Source organism: Entelurus aequoreus, linkage group LG03, assembly GCF_033978785.1.
Source record: "Entelurus aequoreus isolate RoL-2023_Sb linkage group LG03, RoL_Eaeq_v1.1, whole genome shotgun sequence".
NCBI classification, from domain to species: domain Eukaryota; kingdom Metazoa; phylum Chordata; class Actinopteri; order Syngnathiformes; family Syngnathidae; genus Entelurus; species Entelurus aequoreus.
In genome coordinates, this window is record NC_084733.1 from 11,449,152 (window position 1) to 11,468,105 (window position 18,954).

The window sequence follows — 18,954 nt, forward strand, 5'->3', positions numbered from 1 at the left end:
GTATCACAGCTTGATGCAATTGAGACGCAAAGTAGGGGACGACTTACAGGGGCACCATTCATTCACGCTAAAACATGACAAGCTGTGGGAAGTCAAGATAAATCCATCCCACATCATCTCATCAATAGATAATAATAATAAATGAAAAGTTAAAGGTCCCAACGCTAGCATTAGCATAGCTATGTGAGCCACATGCGAACGTTACACTCGCATTGTAACAGCAACATCCTTTTGGGTTCGCATATTCGTTCAATCTTCTCACGAGCTGACGAGAAGCTGGCAGAGCTTTATTTCAGATGTGTAGTAAAGCCTGCTTTGTTTTCTTTTCAAGACAATGTATTCAAAGCAGTCCTCCATGTGGTTGTGGGTGTATACACGGGACGGCCTCATCTAGTTAGGGGGCAGGTCAGATGTGGCATCAGGAGGTTTTTCTTTCTTTCATGAGCGCCTCGTTTTTCAAAAGTGAGCTAACATGTGAGAAGGATGATATACCACTGTTAAAAAGTCACTTTTGTGCAATAGATAGTATTTGAATCCAAGGAGATTTAGTCCAATGCTCATCCTTAAAGTATGAGTTGAAAGTGTTTTCTTCTGTAACAACGACTGAACCACCACGCACAGGCAGCACACGGAGGTGAGCTTCTCCCAGAAAATCGAGGAATTAGAGCGTCGTTTCTCAGCTGACCAAGAGTCTGTGGCCGAGCGCTTCGAGGCGGACGTCGCGAAGCTGGAGCAGCACTATCAAAGTGAGCTGAAATGGCTCTCAGAGAGCCACGCCGGACAGAAGCTCCTCTGGGAGGCGCAGCTGCAGAGAGCACTCGAGGGCGCCGAGGAACAAAGAGAACAGACAGAGGATGCTATGGAACGGGAAGCAGAGAGACGGAAGCAGGAGTGGACACAAGAACAACTTGAGATGAAGAGGGTTCATGAAGAAGTTGTGGAAGCAATGGTGAAGAAGAACCAGCAGTTGAACCATGAGATGGAGAGCATCAAGAGAACGTCCAAGACCAAAGAAACGGAGCTAAATCGACAGTTGAATGACCTACACAACCGACTTCAGGAAAGCGCGCAGACCAAAGAGCAGCTTCTTGCTCAGTCGGACAGGAAAGCAACAGACATCGAACTCTTGCTCAGCCAGACGGTCGAAGACTTCCGACAGGAGAGGGAGGAACTTCAGAACAGCCACTTCTTGCTAGAAGCGAAATACAAAGAAATGCTTTCCATTTCCGAAAGACAGACCGTCGAGAGGATTGAACTGCTAACTGAGCGCGACGACTTTAAGCTGAGGATCGAGGAAATGGAAAAGCTCCTTAAACAAGCCGCGGACGACTTTGAGGTGGACAGGGAGGAGCTTCAAGAACATGTGGCCATCCTCGAGGAGAAGTTGAAAGGAAGTCATGCTAAAAATGTGGTTGTAGAAAAAGCTAGGAACGCCACATTGGAAACAAAGATCTTACATGTCAGTTGTCCAAGTCAAGGGATTGTAGAAGATACGGTTATTGAAACTGATGCAGTGGAAACAAATACAGAAGACATTCTACTTATTGGGCAGGAACCTTGTGAAGAACGAGACACCATGCCACAAGTGACGATAAAATCAAGTGAAAACCAAGACCAAGTCCAGATATCTGATCTCAGGGACTTGTGGATTCACAACGCTGAGATGTGTGATGATCCACAAGCCTTCAGTTCAGATGAATCAGAGGATGATCCTGAAGAATGTTTGGGAACCAAAGAAGAAAACTCAGAGATGACCACCTGCAAGCCTGAGGACTCTGAGAGTAATGAAGACAAGAAGGAAGCTTCCACACACCGAGAGTTACAAATTGAAGACTTTGACTTGTCACTTAAGACATCCAGAGCTTTAGAAGCACACAAAGGCGAACATGAACCTGCTCCTGGCTTGGAAACCCCTTCACATCAAAACAAGCCGGATAAGGAGAGTAATTCCTTGGTTCACGTGGATTCGTCTGACCTATCTCTGGATGCCGATGATAATCCTGGTTCAGACATCGGGGAACCTGTGGACCAAGACGTTGTCTTTGAACTACAATCTTTGTATCTCCAAGCAAAGGACGATAATGTTCTCCTACAGGAGAAGATCTCTCTGCTCCAGCAGAAGACAGACCTCCTCCAGAGTCTCTTGGAGCACAACAACATGAAGATCCAAACGGGCCACGAGCACCTGGAGGAGAACTACAGCCTTAAAGTCAAACTGTTTCTGCTGATAGAACACATCAAAGTGCTGGAGATGAAAGCCTTTAAACTGAAAGAACTTCAAGTTCTCTATGAAGATTGCTTGTGTGAGAACGCCGATCTAAAAGAACAAAACAGCAAACTTAATAAGAGAGTTTGGAGCCTGGAAAGGAACATATCTCCTGATTTCCACGACGAGCCCGTGTCCCCTTTGGACCAAATCAGTGTGATGCGAGAGGAGAACTGCAAGCTTGCTGAGTTATTCAGGGAGTTTGACATTAATCCGGGTTCTCCCGAGAGACCAAGCAGCTCTTGTGAGTCTTCTACCTTAAAGGATTGCTGCTGTGACGGTGAGGTGAACGCCACCAGTCTTCACAAAGACATCTCAGAGCTCCAAGGAGACGATGCAGGCACTCAGGCCAGTAGGTAACGTGGACCACAGCTTAAAACCTTCTCCTCACACCTGTGCTGTTGCCTGCCCCTCTTTCCCTCGTCTTCCTGAAGGAAAATATCATAGAGTTGTTGTGAGTAGAAGAACCCTTATGCTCCCAAACCCTAACCTGTAGCTATTTTGCTTCTGGTCCTTCTGCACTGAGATGATATGTTGTGTGTGACCTGGATGTTGTTGGGTGCAGCAACAGCGCCACACTGAGGTCCATGTGAAAAGAGCATGTTCTGTCTCTACAGTGCTGATTTCCTGCGGCCTATTGAACTCAATGGGGACCTAATTTCTCTGTGTAAAAGGAGCTCTTCTGCAAACCACCCTATAATCTTCACAAAATGCTGAAAAGCACCATGTTGGCCCTTGTTAAATAACGGACTTGACATTTTTTATTAAACTTTAAAAAAAAAAATTTTTCACTAAAATTTCTATAATATAGATAAATAAAATAATTCATTAAAACAAATAAATGAAATACACATTAACATTCCAACACACTGTAGTGTGGTATAAAAACGGCTGTGAATATGAACATGAATATTTATTTTATATTGACATTACCATTTTAGATCGCGAGCTATTAGCGCTCTAGTTGCGAAATAGTGATTAGTAGACCTAACTGCCAGCTGGGGATTAGTATCCAAGCTACCAATTAGCACGCTAGTTGCCAACCAGCTATTAGCAGTGCTATACTAATATTTTATTATTGCAATAGAACAAGTTGCCTTAAGGACAGTTTTATTTTAAAGGGTTCATATTAAGATTGTTTTTTCTACATTAAAAACACTTCCTTGTGGTATACATCAGTGGTCCCCAACCACCGGGCCGCGGCCCGGTACCGGTCCGTGGATCGATTGGTACCGGGCCGCACAAGAATTTAAAAAATGTTTAAAAAATAAAAATAATAACTTATTTTTTATTTTTATTTTTTTGTATTAAATCAACATAAAAAACACAAGATACACTTACAATTAGTGCACCAACCCAAAAAACCTCCCTCCCCCATTTACACTCATTCACTCTCATTCGCACAAAAGGGTTGTTTCTTTTTGTTATTAATATTTCTGGTTCCTACATTATATATCAATATAGATCAATACAGTCTGAAGGGATACAGTCCGTAAGCACACATGATTTTATTTTTTTTATGACAAAATAAAATAAAAATAAATATACCCCCCTGCAGCTACAAAAACGTTAGGGACCACTGGTCTACATAACATGTAATGGTAGTTCTTTGGTCATAATATTGCATAGATTTAGTTTTACAGACCGTTTTCAAGCTGTTTTCTGACCATTTCTCTACAATACACCTTCTTGTGTCTGTGTGTGGTCTTATTTACGTGGCTCCACTTCGATTGCGTCTTCTCCCCGCCACCTTTTGTTGTAGTTTTTAGCGCTTCCATAGCAAGTTTACTGACAGGTTACGTTCGAACTAAACACTACTTTGTATTAAAAAATTGCAACATTTGGAGGATGCATGTACAAGCCAGTCTATCCCATAACATGAGGATGGAGATGAAAAAGGAGCTTATTGACTACAGCACAAACTTCAATGGCGGACCGGCGCAAAGCCCTTAGGGTAAATTTCTACCATATATGGATAATCCGCTGACGTTATCGGTGCAAAAAACATCACAGGACAAGGTAATTCCAAACGGCTCGTTCGGCGGAAGTATGAAAGAAGGCAGGATTATGTTATAAGTATTCCCGCCCTACCACAGGTGTCAAACTCAAGGCCCGGGGGCTAGATCTGGCCCGCCACATCAATTTGTGTGGCCTCCGAAAGCGTGGAAATATGTGTAAATAAAGTACTTTATCTTTTCTTAATAAATAATGCGTACAATTACATATATTTACACTTGAATAATCTCTAATAATAAAACAAAATATTATATCATCATACATTTCAAAACAATGTTATTTTTCAAATAAAGATGAATACTTAAATATCTGCTTGACTTATGATTTCAAAGCAGGTAATCCAACAAACTTTTCATGTAAAAATGTAACCGTACATTTTTTTTTACAGTAAAATCCACTTTCAGTATAGAGTAATAATACACTATATCACACAATAACCGTAGATTTTACAGTATAAAAAACCTGCATGAATTTTTACATTAAAAAAAAAAAAGTGGCACCGTTTTTCCATTTAATTTAATTCTATTTATTTATTTTATATGCTATAAAAAAAAATGCAAATATTACGGTAAAATTGTGGCGACTGAGCTGCCAGTTTTCACCAGTAGGATCGAAAGATTTTGTTTTGTACAGCGTACATCAAATACATAGACAATTATATGCATGTTTTATACACTACCGTTCAAAAGTTTGGGGTCACCCAAACAATTTTGTGGAATAGCCTTCATTTCTAAGAACAAGAATAGACTGTCGAGTTTCAGATGAAAGTTCTCTTTTTCTGGCCATTTTGAGCGTTTAATTGACCCCACAAATGTGATGCTCCAGAAACTCAATCTGCTCAAAAGAAGGTCAGTTTTGTAGCTTCTGTAACGAGCTAAACTGTTTTCAGATGTGTGAACATGATTGCACAAGGGTTTTCTAATCATCAATTAGCCTTCTGAGCCAATGAGCAAACACATTGTACCATTAGAACACTGGAGTGATAGTTGCTGGAAATGGGCCTCTATACACCTATGTAGATATTGCACCAAAAAGCAGACATTTGCAGCTAGAATAGTCATTTACCACATTAGCAATGTATAGAGTGTATTTCTTTAAAGTTAAGACTAGTTTAAAGTTATCTTCATTGAAAAGTACAGTGCTTTTCCTTCAAAAATAAGGACATTTCAATGTGACCCCAAACTTTTGAACGGTAGTGTATATACACATTTATATTAATAGTATATTATAAATTAATGTAAATTAATATTATTAGTATATTTTAATACTAGGTTTAACTACCGGTAGCTTTTTTATCTTATGTTGTATTTTTCCTTTGTATAATGTTTGGTAATGCATGTATTCTTTGTATTTTTATTTTGTATGCTCCTATATGGACCCCAGGAAGACTAGCAGTCGCCTTGGCGTCAGCTAATGGGGATCCATTCAATAAACAATAAACAATATTCATACAGTATATTATTCACTGTTTAACGCGGCCCTCTGAGGGCAAGCATAACTGCGATGTGGCCCTCAATGAAAACGACTTTGACACGCCTGCGCCATACCTTCACAGCTTGATTTCAAATTATCGGGACTTATTCAGATCCCAAACAGACAACATCACGTACCAATAGGTAAGAAAAGTTGGTTTTGCAAAATAAGGCCCCTTTAAAACACAATTTTATACAGGCTATATAAGTAGAGCGTCCCCTCCATGCGCCATCTCTCCATCAGTGTGGGAGTCCTTGGCCTGGAAAATTTTCAAGACCCCTGCCCTGGTACATAAGTATATTATGATCCACAGAAAAAAGGTCTGAAAAGATGTCTTATATTCGAGGTTTAAAGATTGATGCCTGTAAAGTGGCTTTTAAAAGATGCAGCCGTTTGTTTTATATTCGGGTCAATATGGTGTTTATTAAACAGCCACATAGGCCACCTATTTGTGTCCCATGACCTTTGTTTACATGGTGTGTGTTGGTCCTCCCCCTGGAACATTAAAGGCCTACTGAAATGAAATGTTTTTATTTAAACGGGGATAGCAGATCTATTCTATGTGTCATACTTGATCATTTTGCGATATTGCCATATTTTTGCTGAAAGGATTTAGTATAGAACAACGACGATAAAGATCGCAACTTTTGGTATCTGATAAAAAAAAGGCTTGCCCCTACCGGAAGTAGCGTGACGTAGTCAGTTGAACATATACGCAAAGTTCCCTATTGTTTACAATGATGGCCGCATGAAGTGAGAGAGATTCGGACCGAGAAAGCGACGATTTCCTCATTAATTTGAGCGAGGATGAAGAAAGATTTGTGGATGAGTAAAGTGCAAGTGAAGGACTAGTGGGGAGTTGAAGCTATTCAGATAGGGAAGATGCTGTGAGAGCCGGGGGTGACCTGATATTCAGCTGGGAATGACTACAACAGTAAATAAACACAAGACATATATATACTCTATTAGCCACAACACAACCAGGCTTATATTTAATATGCCACAAATTAATCCTGCATAAAAACACCTAGGTGTTTGTTATGCTAGCTACTAGCTACTAGCTCGAGCTAGTTATAGCTCGAGCGGGTAATATGGACGGGATCCCGTCTATTTAACCAGCCAATACAATTCAAACACTTGCACAACACACACACTCACTCAGCCCAAAGAACCGTTCACCTAACCCAAGGTTCATAAAGCTTATATATTTAACCAAAGTTACGTACATGACACGCACATACGGGCAAGCAATCCAATGTTTGGAAGCGCGCGGGTGGGACCTGATATTCAGCTGGGAAGGACTACAACAGTAAATAAACACAAGACATATATATACTCTATTAGCCACAACACAACCAGGCTTATATTTAATATGCCACAAATGAATCCCGCATAACAAACACCTAAGTGTTTGTTATGCTAGCTCCTAGCTCCTAGCTCGAGCTAGTTATAGCAAGCGATCAAATGTTTGGAAGCGTACTCACGATATCGCATCTGCGTCTGTTAACGAAGTCAAAGTCCTCCTGGTAAGAGTCTCTGTTGTCCGATTTCTTCGATCTTGACTGCATCTTTCGGGAATGTAAACAATGAAACACCGACTGTGTTGTGTTGCTGACTTCCCTCGCAAAATACTCCGCTTCGCACCGACTTTCTTCTTTGCTTGCTCAGCTTCTTTCTCCATAATGCAATGAACAAATTGCAACAGATTCACCAACACAGATGTCCAGAATACTGTGGAATAATGATGAAAACAGCTATTTTGTATTGGCTTCAATAGAGAAGCCATACCTGTGTTCTACTGGCTACGTCACGCGCATACGTCATCCTCAAAGGCGCTTTGAACCGGAAGTTCCCCGGGAAATTTAAAATTGCACTTTATTAGTTAACCCGGCCGTATTGGCATGTGTTGCAATGTTAAGATTTCATCATTGATATATAAACTATCAGACTGCGTGGTCGGTAGTAGTGGCTTTCAGTAGGCCTTTAATGAAGATTAAAAGAAGAGTGGCTACAAATAGTTTGTTTCTTTTCAGCTCCGCAGCTGTCCGCCTTGCTGAGGAGAACGTCAGCCTTAAGCACGAGATTTCTTCGCTGCAAGAGGAAGACCTGAAACAAGCCCAGGAAGATCTTACGTCAGCATCATTGCACTTATTATGTCTCTCTTTTAACATACACTGACATGACTTTTAAACAACCATATTTCAGACATACGCTGGAGCAGCTCAATCAGGGGAAGGTCTTAGCTGAGCAGGCAGCGGAGGATTTCAACAAACAGGTGAGTTTTGTTTTGTTTTTTTGCTAAGAATGCAGGACTACAAGGAGATTTTTTTCCCCTCAAATATTTCTTTTCGAGCAGATGTCAGATCTTTGCTCGCAAAGCCGCCGGCTGCAGAGCGAGAACGGCACGCTGGCGCAGAAGAACGCCCGGAGCCTCACCGACGTGGGGACGCTGAAGAAGCAGCTGGCCGAGCTGATGAAGGACAGCGAGAGGAAGGAGGCGTTCACGGGCGAGGAGAAGAGAAATGTACGCGGCAGTCGTGATGGGGGGTGGCAGCGAGGTAATTAATCTTTAGCTCTTTTTGTTTCAGCTGACAACGTGTGTGAGCTCTCTGGAGGCTGAGTTGACCGGGGCTCTGGAGGACATGGCCAGGCTGGAGGAGAGGAACTCCCAGCTGGCCCGGCAGGTCTCTAAGCTCCAGGAGAAGGTGAAGGCACCTTAATGTCTCAGGGGACCTGAACTAAATTGGATAGATGGACATCAGGAGAGGCGGTGGTTGTTCTCCCTCACCTCCTGGTCCAGAGGTCTTCAACATTGGGGGGCGCGACCCGAAGTGGTCAGCCCAGTGGTCCTAAAATTGGTCCTAATGAACCTCATTGGATTAGTAATCTTACTCTTGATTTTAATAATATTCAAAAATTATCTAACCTACTTACATCTTACAACCTTGTCAAATAATATGAAAGCATGTATTAATCACAAATATGCTTATTTAACACATAAACCTTAGGCTTTGGTCAGGCTGATTAGAACAATAAGTACTAACTAGAGATGTCCGATAATGGCTTTTTTGCCAATATCCGATATTCCGATATTGTCCAACTCTTAATTACCGATATCAACCGATACCGATGTATACAGTCGTGGAATTAACACATTATTATGCCTAATTTTGTTGTGTTGCCCCGCTGGATGCATTAAACCAGGGGTCGGCAACCCAAAATGTTGAAAGAGCCATATTGGACCAAAAATACAAAAACAAATCTGTCCGGAGCCGCAAAAAATTAAAAGCCATATTACATGTATCATGAGATATACATTTGATTAAGAGGACTTAAAGGAAACTAAATGACCTAAAAAAAAACCTACAAATGAGGCATAATGATGCAATATGTACACATCGCTAGCCTAAATAGCATGTTAGCATCGATTAGCTCGCAGTCATGCAGTGACCAAATATGTCTGATTAGCACTCCACACAAGTCAATAACATCAACAAAACTCACCTTTGTGCACTCATGCACAAGGTTAAAAGTGTGGTGGACAAAATGAGACAGAAAAAGAAGTGGCATAAAACACGTCCCAGAAAGTCGGAGAAAGTTATACATGTAAACAAACTGTACGGTGAGTTCAAGGACCGCCAAAATTAGTAGGACAAAACGGCGCTCGCCAAATACTCGAATCAGTGAAGCATGTTTAATATAAACAGTGTGATTTATAACAATTAGGGAGGTTTGTGTCATGTTTGTCCTCCTACAGAAACCATATTAAAACAAAAAATATATTTTTTCCCCCTCATCTTTTTCCATTTTTTCATACATTTTTGAAAAAGCTTCACAGAGCCACAAGGGCGGCGCTAAAGAGCCGCATGCGGCTCTAGAGCCGCGGGTTGCCGACCCCTGCATTAAACAATGTAACAAGGTTTTCCAAAATAAATCAATCAAGTTATGGAAAAAAATGCCAACATGGCACTGCCATATTTATTATTGAAGTCATAAAGTGCATAATTTTTTTTAACATGCCTCAAAACAGCAGCTTGGAATTTGGGACATGCTCTCCCTGAGAGAGCATGAGGAGGTTGGGGGGGCGGGGTTGAGGTTTGGGGGTAGCGGGGGGGTGTATATTGTAGCGTCCCGGAAGAGTTAGTGCTGCAAGGGCTTCTGGGTATTTGTTCTGTTGTGTTTATGTTGTGTTACGGTGCGGATGTTCTCCCGAAATGTGTTTGTCATTCTTGTTTGGTGTGGGTTCACAGTGTGGCGCATATTTGTAACAGTGTTAAAGTTGTTTATACGGTCACCCTCAGTGTGACCTGTATGGCTGTTGACCAAGTATGCATGGCATTCACTAGTGTGTGTGGAAAGCCGTAGATATTATGTGACTGGGCCGGCATGCAAAGGCAGTGCCTTTTAAGGTTTATTGGCGCTCTGTACTTCTCCCTACGTCCGTGTACACAGCGGCGTTTTAAAAAGTCATAAATGTTACTTTTTGAAACCGATACCGATAATTTTTAAATCGATACAGATAATTTCCGATATTACATTTTAAAGCATTTATCGTCCCATAATATCGGCAGTCCGATATTATCGGACATCCTTAGTACTAACCAAATATACTGTAAGAGAAATGACTCTTAAATAACTGCCGAAAATCAATCAAGCTTTATTGCAAGACTCCAACGTCCAAGTAGACATACAGTGCATAAAACAAAGAATACAGTATAGAAGGCATTATCACATTATATTAAAACTGTGCTTGTCCATATTGAGTAAAAGGCATCTAAAAAATAAATAAAAGCAGCAATAAAAATTCCATGCACCGTATTTTTCGGAGTATAAGTCGCACTGGCCGAAAATGCATAATAAAGAAGGAAAAGTCGAAATTACCTCGAGTATAAGTCGCATTTTTTGGGGAAATTTATTTGATAAAATCCAACACCAAGAATAGACATTTGAAAGGCAATTTAAAATCAATAAAGAATAGTGAACAACAGGCTGAATAAGTGTACGTTATATGAGGCATAAATAACCAACTGAGAACGTGCCTGGTATGTTAACGTGACATATTATGGTAAGAGTCATTCAAATAACTATAACATATAGAACATGCTATACGTTTACCAAACAATCTGTCACTCCTAATCGCTAAATCCCATGAAATCTTGTTCCTCGGTGTCGCTTCTAAACAACTCTGCCAACTCCAAAGGTATGCGCCGCTTCCTCTTGCCGTTTTCTGCTGCATATTTCACTACGTCCAGCTTGTAATCTGCAGTATATGATTTCCTTTTCGGTGCCATCTCTCGACAAGAACGTCTTAAAAAGACGTCAAGTGCTAACATTACACTCACATTTTAACAGCAACATAATGCTATATTTGCTTATTTTCTGACAAAATCAAACTTCCAGTTCTGGCGGAAAGTTGGCAAAGCGCTGTGCTGCATTTTCAAGGCTTGTAGCGAAGCCTGCTTTGACATAAAGTGTACACCGGGCGGGCTTGTGTCCATGAGGAAGTAAGTTTATGTAGGAGATCTACTTGTTTTCCTCTCCAGGTGAAGACCATGGATGAGAGCCACAAAAGAGTTTGCCTAAAGTCGGACCTCCGGCTCATGCAGCAGGACCGGGACTCCTTCCTCCAGGAAGTTGCGGTGCTGCAGAGGCAGCTGCAGAATGCCAATGACAAGGTAAAACATGTTTGGCCACTCTGTAGACCAGCGAGGTCCAAAGTACTTGTTTTTAGTTGGCCTACGACAGATTCTACAGACAAAATAAACATGTCCTGAATTAGAATATTACACCAAAAAAAAAAAAAAAAAAGATTGATCCGGCTCAAATTTCCCCAAAATGGTACCTGACAAACATAATTAGACTTAGACAAACTTTAATGATCCACAAGGGAAATTGTTCCAACACAGTAGCTCTGTTACAATGATGGAAAGTGTAAGGATGGAAAGGACAATGCAGGTATAAATAGACTAAAAAAGCTATAAAAAAAATCTAACATATATACGAATATATACATAATATGTGTACAGAATAATTTATATACAGATATATTATATTATGTCTATAATGGCCGACTCCCTTGTCTTACTGTGTGTGGTTGTTGATGATTTCCGTGTGTTTTGTCATGAATATGTGTACTAGGATAAAACGATATCAATATATTTAGCGATAAATACGTATTCAATATCTTTTTTTTTTTTTAAGTGTTCTATAAAATGTTCAAAATGGCAGTTTTTCAAGAGCATGGAATTGCATATTGTATTTTTTTTCTCAACATTGAAGTAAGAAATACATGTAGTTGGAAAGATGAAGTTGCTTTATTGAGGTACATTATTTCCAGGCTTTCGAGAACTACATAATGAGGTGGCGGGCCAGATGGGGCTTTCGCGGGCCATATAAAATGATGTGGCGGGCCAGATGTGGCTCTCGTGGTTCACATAAAATGAAGTGGCAAACCAGATGTGGCTTTCGCGGTCCACTTAAATGATGTGGCGGGCCAGATGTGGCTTTCGCGGTCCACTTAAATGATGTGGCGGGCCAGATGTGGCTCTCGTGGTTCACATAAAATGAAGTGGCAAACCAGATGTGGCTTTCGCGGTCCACTTAAATGATGTGGCGGGCCAGATGTGGCTTTCGCGGTCCACTTAAATGATGTGGCGGGCCAGATGTGGCTTCCACTGGCCACTTAAATGATGTGGCGCGCCAGATGTGGCTTACGCGGGCAACTTAAAATTATGTGGCGGGCCAGATGTGGCTTACGCGGTCCATACAAAATGGTGTGGTGGGCCAGATGTGGCTTTCACGGGCCACTTAAATGATGTGGCGGGCCAGATGTGGCTCCCGCGGATCACATAAAAGGATGTGGCGGGCCAGATGAGGCTCTCGCGGCCCACAGAAAATGATGTGGCGGGCCAGATGTGGCTTTCACGGGCCACTTAAATGATGTGGCGGGCCAGATGTGGCTCTCGCAGGTCACTTAAAATGATGTGGCGGGCCAGATGTGGCTTTCACGGGCCACTTAAATGATGTGGCGGGCCAGATGAGGCTCTCGCGGCCCACAGAAAATGATGTGGCGGGCCAGATGAGGCTCTCGCGGGCCACAGAAAATGATGTGGCGGGCCAGATGTGGCTCTCGCAGGTCACTTAAAATGATGTGGCGGGCCAGATGTGGCTCTCGCAGGTCACTTAAAATTAAGTGGTTGACCAGATATGGCTTTCTCGGGCCACTTAAATGATGTGGCGGGCCAGATGTGGCTTCCACTGGCCACTTAAATGATGTGGCGTGCCAGATGTGGCTTACGCGGGCAACTTAAAATTATGTGGCGGGCCAGATGTGGCTTACGCGGTCCATACAAAATGATGTGGTGGGCCAGATGTGGCTTTCACGGGCCACTTAAATGATGTGGCGGGCGAGATGTGGCTCCCGCAGATCACATAAAAGGATGTGGCGGGCCAGATGAGGCTCTCGCGGGCCACAGAAAATGATGTGGCGGGCCAGATGTGGCTCTCGCAGGTCACTTAAAATTAAGTGGTTGACCAGATATGGCTTTCTCGGGCCACTTAAATGATGTGGTGGGCCAGATGTGGCTTTCACGGGCCACTTAAATGATGTGGCGGGCGAGATGTGGCTCCCGCAGATCACATAAAAGGATGTGGCGGGCCAGATGAGGCTCTCGCGGGCCACAGAAAATGATGTGGCGGGCCAGATGAGGCTCTCGCGGGCCACGGAAAATGATGTGGCGGGCCAGATGTGGCTCTCGCAGGTCACTTAAAATGATGTGGCGGGCCAGATGTGGCTCTCGCAGGTCACTTAAAATTAAGTGGTTGACCAGATATGGCTTTCTCGGGCCACTTAAATGATGTGGCGGGCCAGATGTGGCTTCCACTGGCCACTTAAATGATGTGGCGTGCCAGATGTGGCTTACGCGGGCAACTTAAAATTATGTGGCGGGCCAGATGTGGCTTACGCGGTCCATACAAAATGATGTGGTGGGCCAGATGTGGCTTTCACGGGCCACTTAAATGATGTGGCGGGCGAGATGTGGCTCCCGCAGATCACATAAAAGGATGTGGCGGGCCAGATGAGGCTCTCGCGGGCCACAGAAAATGATGTGGCGGGCCAGATGTGGCTCTCGCAGGTCACTTAAAATTAAGTGGTTGACCAGATATGGCTTTCTCGGGCCACTTAAATGATGTGGCGGGCCAGATGTGGCTTCCACTGGCCACTTAAATGATGTGGCGTGCCAGATGTGGCTTACGCGGGCAATTTAAAATTATGTGGCGGGCCAGATGTGGCTTTCACGGGCCACTTAAATGATGTGGCGGGCGAGATGTGGCTCTCGCAGGTCACTTAAAATGATGTGGCGGGCCAGATGTGGCTCTCGCAGGTCACTTAAAATTAAGTGGTTGACCAGATATGGCTTTCTCGGGCCACTTAAATGATGTGGCGGGCCAGATGTGGCTTACGCGGGCAACTTAAAATGATGTGGCGGGCCAGATGTGGCTTCCACTGGCCACTTAAATGATGTGGCGTGCCAGATGTGGCTTACGCGGGCAACTTAAAATTATGTGGCGGGCCAGATGTGGCTTACGCGGTCCATACAAAATGATGTGGTGGGCCAGATGTGGCTTTCACGGGCCACTTAAATGATGTGGCGGGCCAGATGTGGCTCCCGCGGATCACATAAAAGGATGTGGCGGGCCAGATGTGGCTCTCGCAGGTCACTTAAAATGATGTGGCGGGCCAGATGTGGCTCTCTCAGGTCACTTAGAATTAAGTGGTTGACCAGATATGGCTTTCTCGGGCCACTTAAATGATGTGGCGGGCCAGATGTGGCTTCCACTGGCCACTTAAATGATGTGGCGTGCCAGATGTGGCTTACGCGGGCAACTTAAAATTATGTGGCGGGCCAGATGTGGCTTACGCGGTCCATACAAAATGATGTGGTGGGCCAGATGTGGCTTTCACGGGCCACTTAAATGATGTGGCGGGCGAGATGTGGCTCCCGCGGATCACATAAAAGGATGCGGCGGGCCAGATGAGGCTCTCGCAGGTCACTTAAAATGATGTGGCGGGCCAGATGTGGCTCTCGCAGGTCACTTAAAATTAAGTGGTTGACCAGATATGGCTTTCTCGGGCCACTTAAATGATGTGGTGGGCCAGATGTGGCATTCACCGACCACCTAAAATGAGGTGACAGGCCAGATGTGGCTTATACGGGGCACTTTAATGATATGGCGGGCCAGATGTGGCTTAAGCGGTCCATACAAAATGATGTGCTGGGCCAGATGTGGCTTTCGCGGGCCACGTGAAATTAAATGGCGGGCCACTTGAAATTTGGTGACGGGCCACATGAAATGACGTGGTGGGCCAGATGTGGCTTTCACCGACCACCTAAAATGAGGTGACGGGCCAGATGTGCCTTTTGTGGGCCACATAAAGTTTCATAGCGGGCCAGATGTGGCTTTCGCAGGACACATAAAATGAGGTGAAGGGCCAGATGTGGCTTTTGTGGGCCACATAAAGTTACATGGCGGGCCAGATGTGGCTTTCGCAGGACACGTAAAATGATGTGGCAGGCCAGGTGTGGCTTTTTTGGGCCACACAAAATGATGCTGCTCTCGCAGGTCACTTAAAATGAAGTGGTGGACCAGATGAGGCTCTCGCGGGCCACAGAAAATTTTGTGGCGGGCCAGATGTCGCTTTCACGGGCCACATGAAATTACATGGCGGGCCACTTGAAATGACGTGGTGGGCCACTTGAAATGACGTGGTGGGCCAGATCTGGCTTTCACTGACCACCTAAAATGAGGTGACGGGCCAGATGTGGATTTTGTGGGCCACATAAAGCTACATGGCGGGCCAGATGAGGCTTTCGCGGGCCATATAAAATGGTGTGGCGGGCCAGACAAAATGATGTGGCGGGCCAGATAAAATGACGTGGGGGGCCAGATGTGGCTTTCGCAGTCCATATCAAATGTGGCGGGCCAGATGTGGCCCTCGCAGTCCACATAACATGATGTGGCAGGCCAAATGTGGCTTTCACGGCCCACATGAAATAATATGGCGGGCCACTTGAAATTATGTGGTGGGCCAGATGTGGCTTTCACTGACCACCTAGAATGAGGTGATGGGCTAGATGTGGCTTATGTGGGCCACAAAGTTATATGACGGGCCAGATGTGGCTTTTGAGGCCACATAAAGTGACGTGGCGAGTCAGGTGTGGCTGATTCAGGCCACACAAAATGATGTGGCGGGCCAGATGTGGCACCTGGGCCTAGACTTCGACACCAGTGATTGAAAGTATACCACAAAGCTTGGATTTGTTTTGTCCAGATGTTTTATCACACATCAATTGACCTACATTGTATTGTTTTAACATGTATCAAAATGGCCCCCGCATCCTTAAATGTTTCTGTGTATGGTCCTCGCTGGAAAATGTTTGGACCCCCCTGCTGTAGACGGATGTTTTTCTACTGGCCTCACAGTCGAGCATGTCTTCAAACAGAACCATGTTTTGGAGATGGCCTTGCACTCCCGGACTCCCAACAAGAAGCTCCACAGGGAGGAAGAAGACGATCAGGTAACTACCCACTTCCTGATGTAACAACACTGAGTCGACTGCAAAAAGTCAGTGTTCAAAAACAAGAAAAAAAAATACAAAAATGAGGGGTATTCTATTTGAACTAAGCAAAATGATCTGCCAATAGAACAATAAAATGTGGCTGGTCAAGACTTTCCAAAACAAGTCAAATTAGCTAACCTCAAAGAACCCCAAAATACCTTAAAATAAGTATATTCTCACTAATAACAACTGCACTTTTCTTGGTAGAAGAAAAAAAAAAGATAACTTTTTGCTCAATATGTTGAAAAATATTCTTAAATTAAGTAAATGCTAGTGCCATTATCTTGACATAATGATATGCGCTGGGCATTACATTTACTTATACTAAAAACTAGTTTATTGCTCTTAATGGAAATTCAACAAGGCAACCGCTTGTTACCCTCGGGGTCTCCCAGCCGCTCAGGCAGATCATATGGTCTAATAATGCATTTTTCCATCAACAACATGACATCATCGCGCCAAGTGCGTGCTCTTTCAGTCAATTAGTGCACACATATACAGCCCGGAACCCCGGCCAAATTTTTTTTTATTGTAATTTTGAAGAATTTATCTGAATGTGCATGGACTATTTTTGTTCAAAATTGTTAGGAATGTCACATGTTAAATGTTTAAATATTAACTGTCAGTTTACTGTCCTGTGCCAACTGTACTACTATACGAGTACGCATTTTCTATTGTTTCATTGAAAATAAAACAGCAAAGTCCGTTTGGCTGTGATCCGTTTTAATTATGAGACACAATTGTGTCAAAGTCATGATTTTTTTTTTTTCATGCTTGAAATAAGAAATTATTACTTTAAAAAAAAGTAGTTTTATACTTGTGAGTGTTGATGACACAGCTTTGCAACAGTTGATATTCTAGTTTCAAGCATGGAAAAAAAAGTCTCATTTTTTTCTGTCTTGCCTCTTGGTGAGGGCGCTCGCATTTTTCTCCGCTCCCTCCTTCCCTGCTTGCTCTTCGTTTTGTCTTGTCTGAACTTTTTTTGAAGCCTCTTTCTTTGCGCTGTCCTCAAATCTAAACATCAAACATGGATATGATTCAGCTGGACTCTCGACGCCTCAACAAAAACCTGGTGTCGAACTTTGAGATCGGCCCCAGTGCACAAAAAACATTTCAACATCACACCCAAGTTGATTGGGCATACATGCACGCACCCGCCCCTTCCCCAACCAACGCCTTCACCACCGCTTGTTTGCTCCAACTCCCTCTCCCTCTGTTGCGAGTTTGTTGTGACTAAATGTAACGTGTTTATGTTTGCATTGCAAATGAGGGATTTTTTTCCCTTGAACTCAGTCTGGACCCCCTCTTGTGGATCCAGCCTTTGACTGATATTTTTTTACTCTTCCCCCCTTTCCCAATATCACCTTTTTCTCACCTTTTTTAAGGAGCGCCGTAAAAATGGTCTCGTCTTGTCTCCCTGTAACGTATATCTGCTCTTAGTGGGACTGTGCCGAAAATATACTTTTCAGTTCTTATGTGTCTTTTGTTAATGTTAAAGGCCTACTGAAAGCCACTACTACCGACCATGCAGTCTGATGGTTTATATATCAATGATGAAATATTAACATTGCAACTCATGCCAATACGGCCGGGTTAGATTAGTAAAGTGCAATTTTAAATTTCCCGCGAAATATCCTGCTGAAAACGTCTCGGTATGATGACGTTTGCGCGTGACGTCACGGATTGTAGCGGACATTTTGGGACAGCATTGTGGCCAGCTATTAAGTCGTCTGTTTTCATCGCAAAATTCCACAGTATTCTGGACATGTGTGTTAGTGAATCTTTTGCAATTTGTTTAATGAACAATGGAGACAGCAAAGAAGAAAGCTGTAGGTGGGAAGCGGTGTATTAGCGGCCGGCTGCAGCAACACAAACACGTAGCGGCTACGTCGTAACCGGTGTTTCATTGTTTACATTCCCGAACGATGACAGTCAAGCTTTACTATTGGCCTGTGGAGAACTTGGACAACATATACTCTTACCAGGAGGACTTTGAGTTGGATACGCGCTAACATGAGTACGCAGCTGCGGCTTCCAAACATTTGATCGCTTGCCCGTACGTGCGTGGCGCTATGTGCATGTCACGTACGTAACTTTGGGGAAATATATGTGCTGTATGAACTTTGCGGAGGTGAACGGTACTTTGGGCTGTGGGATTGAGTGTGTTGTGCGGGTGTTTGATTTGTATTGGCGGGTTATATGGACGGGAGGGGGGAGGTGTTTGTTATGCGGGATTAATTTGTGGCATATTAAATATAAGCCTGGTTGTGTTTTGGCTAATAGAGTATATATATGTCTTGTGTTTATTTACGGTTTTAGTCATTCCCAGCTGAATATCAGGTCCCACCTGCCTCTCACAGCATCTTCCCTATCTGAATCGCTTCCACTGCCCTCTAATCCTTCACTCTCACTTTCCTCATCCACGAATCTTTCATCCTCGCTCAAATGAATGGGGAAATCGTCGCTTTCTCGGTCCGAATCGCTCTCGCTGCTTGTGGCCATGATTGTAAACAATGTGCAGATGTGAGGAGCTCCACAACCTGTGACGTCACGCTACTTCCGGTACAGGCAAGGCTT

General features: G+C 43.5%; 1 protein-coding gene across 8 annotated transcripts in view; it reads left to right on the forward strand.

Annotated features, from left to right (window-relative positions):
- nin (ninein (GSK3B interacting protein)) overlaps nt 1-18,954 on the forward strand; it is a 77,146-nt gene that overhangs the window by 44,135 nt on the left and 14,057 nt on the right. For 7 of the 8 annotated variants that reach the window (XM_062041192.1, XM_062041190.1, XM_062041191.1 and 4 more), the window contains 7 exons: nt 622-2,622; nt 7,789-7,887; nt 7,961-8,030; nt 8,112-8,279; nt 8,344-8,460; nt 11,299-11,430; nt 16,261-16,335. In XM_062041192.1, coding sequence (XP_061897176.1) covers nt 622-2,622; nt 7,789-7,887; nt 7,961-8,030; nt 8,112-8,279; nt 8,344-8,460; nt 11,299-11,430; nt 16,261-16,335 — 2,662 coding nt within the window. The remainder of the gene's footprint in view (nt 1-621; nt 2,623-7,788; nt 7,888-7,960; nt 8,031-8,111; nt 8,280-8,343; nt 8,461-11,298; nt 11,431-16,260; nt 16,336-18,954) is intronic. The other variant, XM_062041197.1, reaches the window with a different exon arrangement.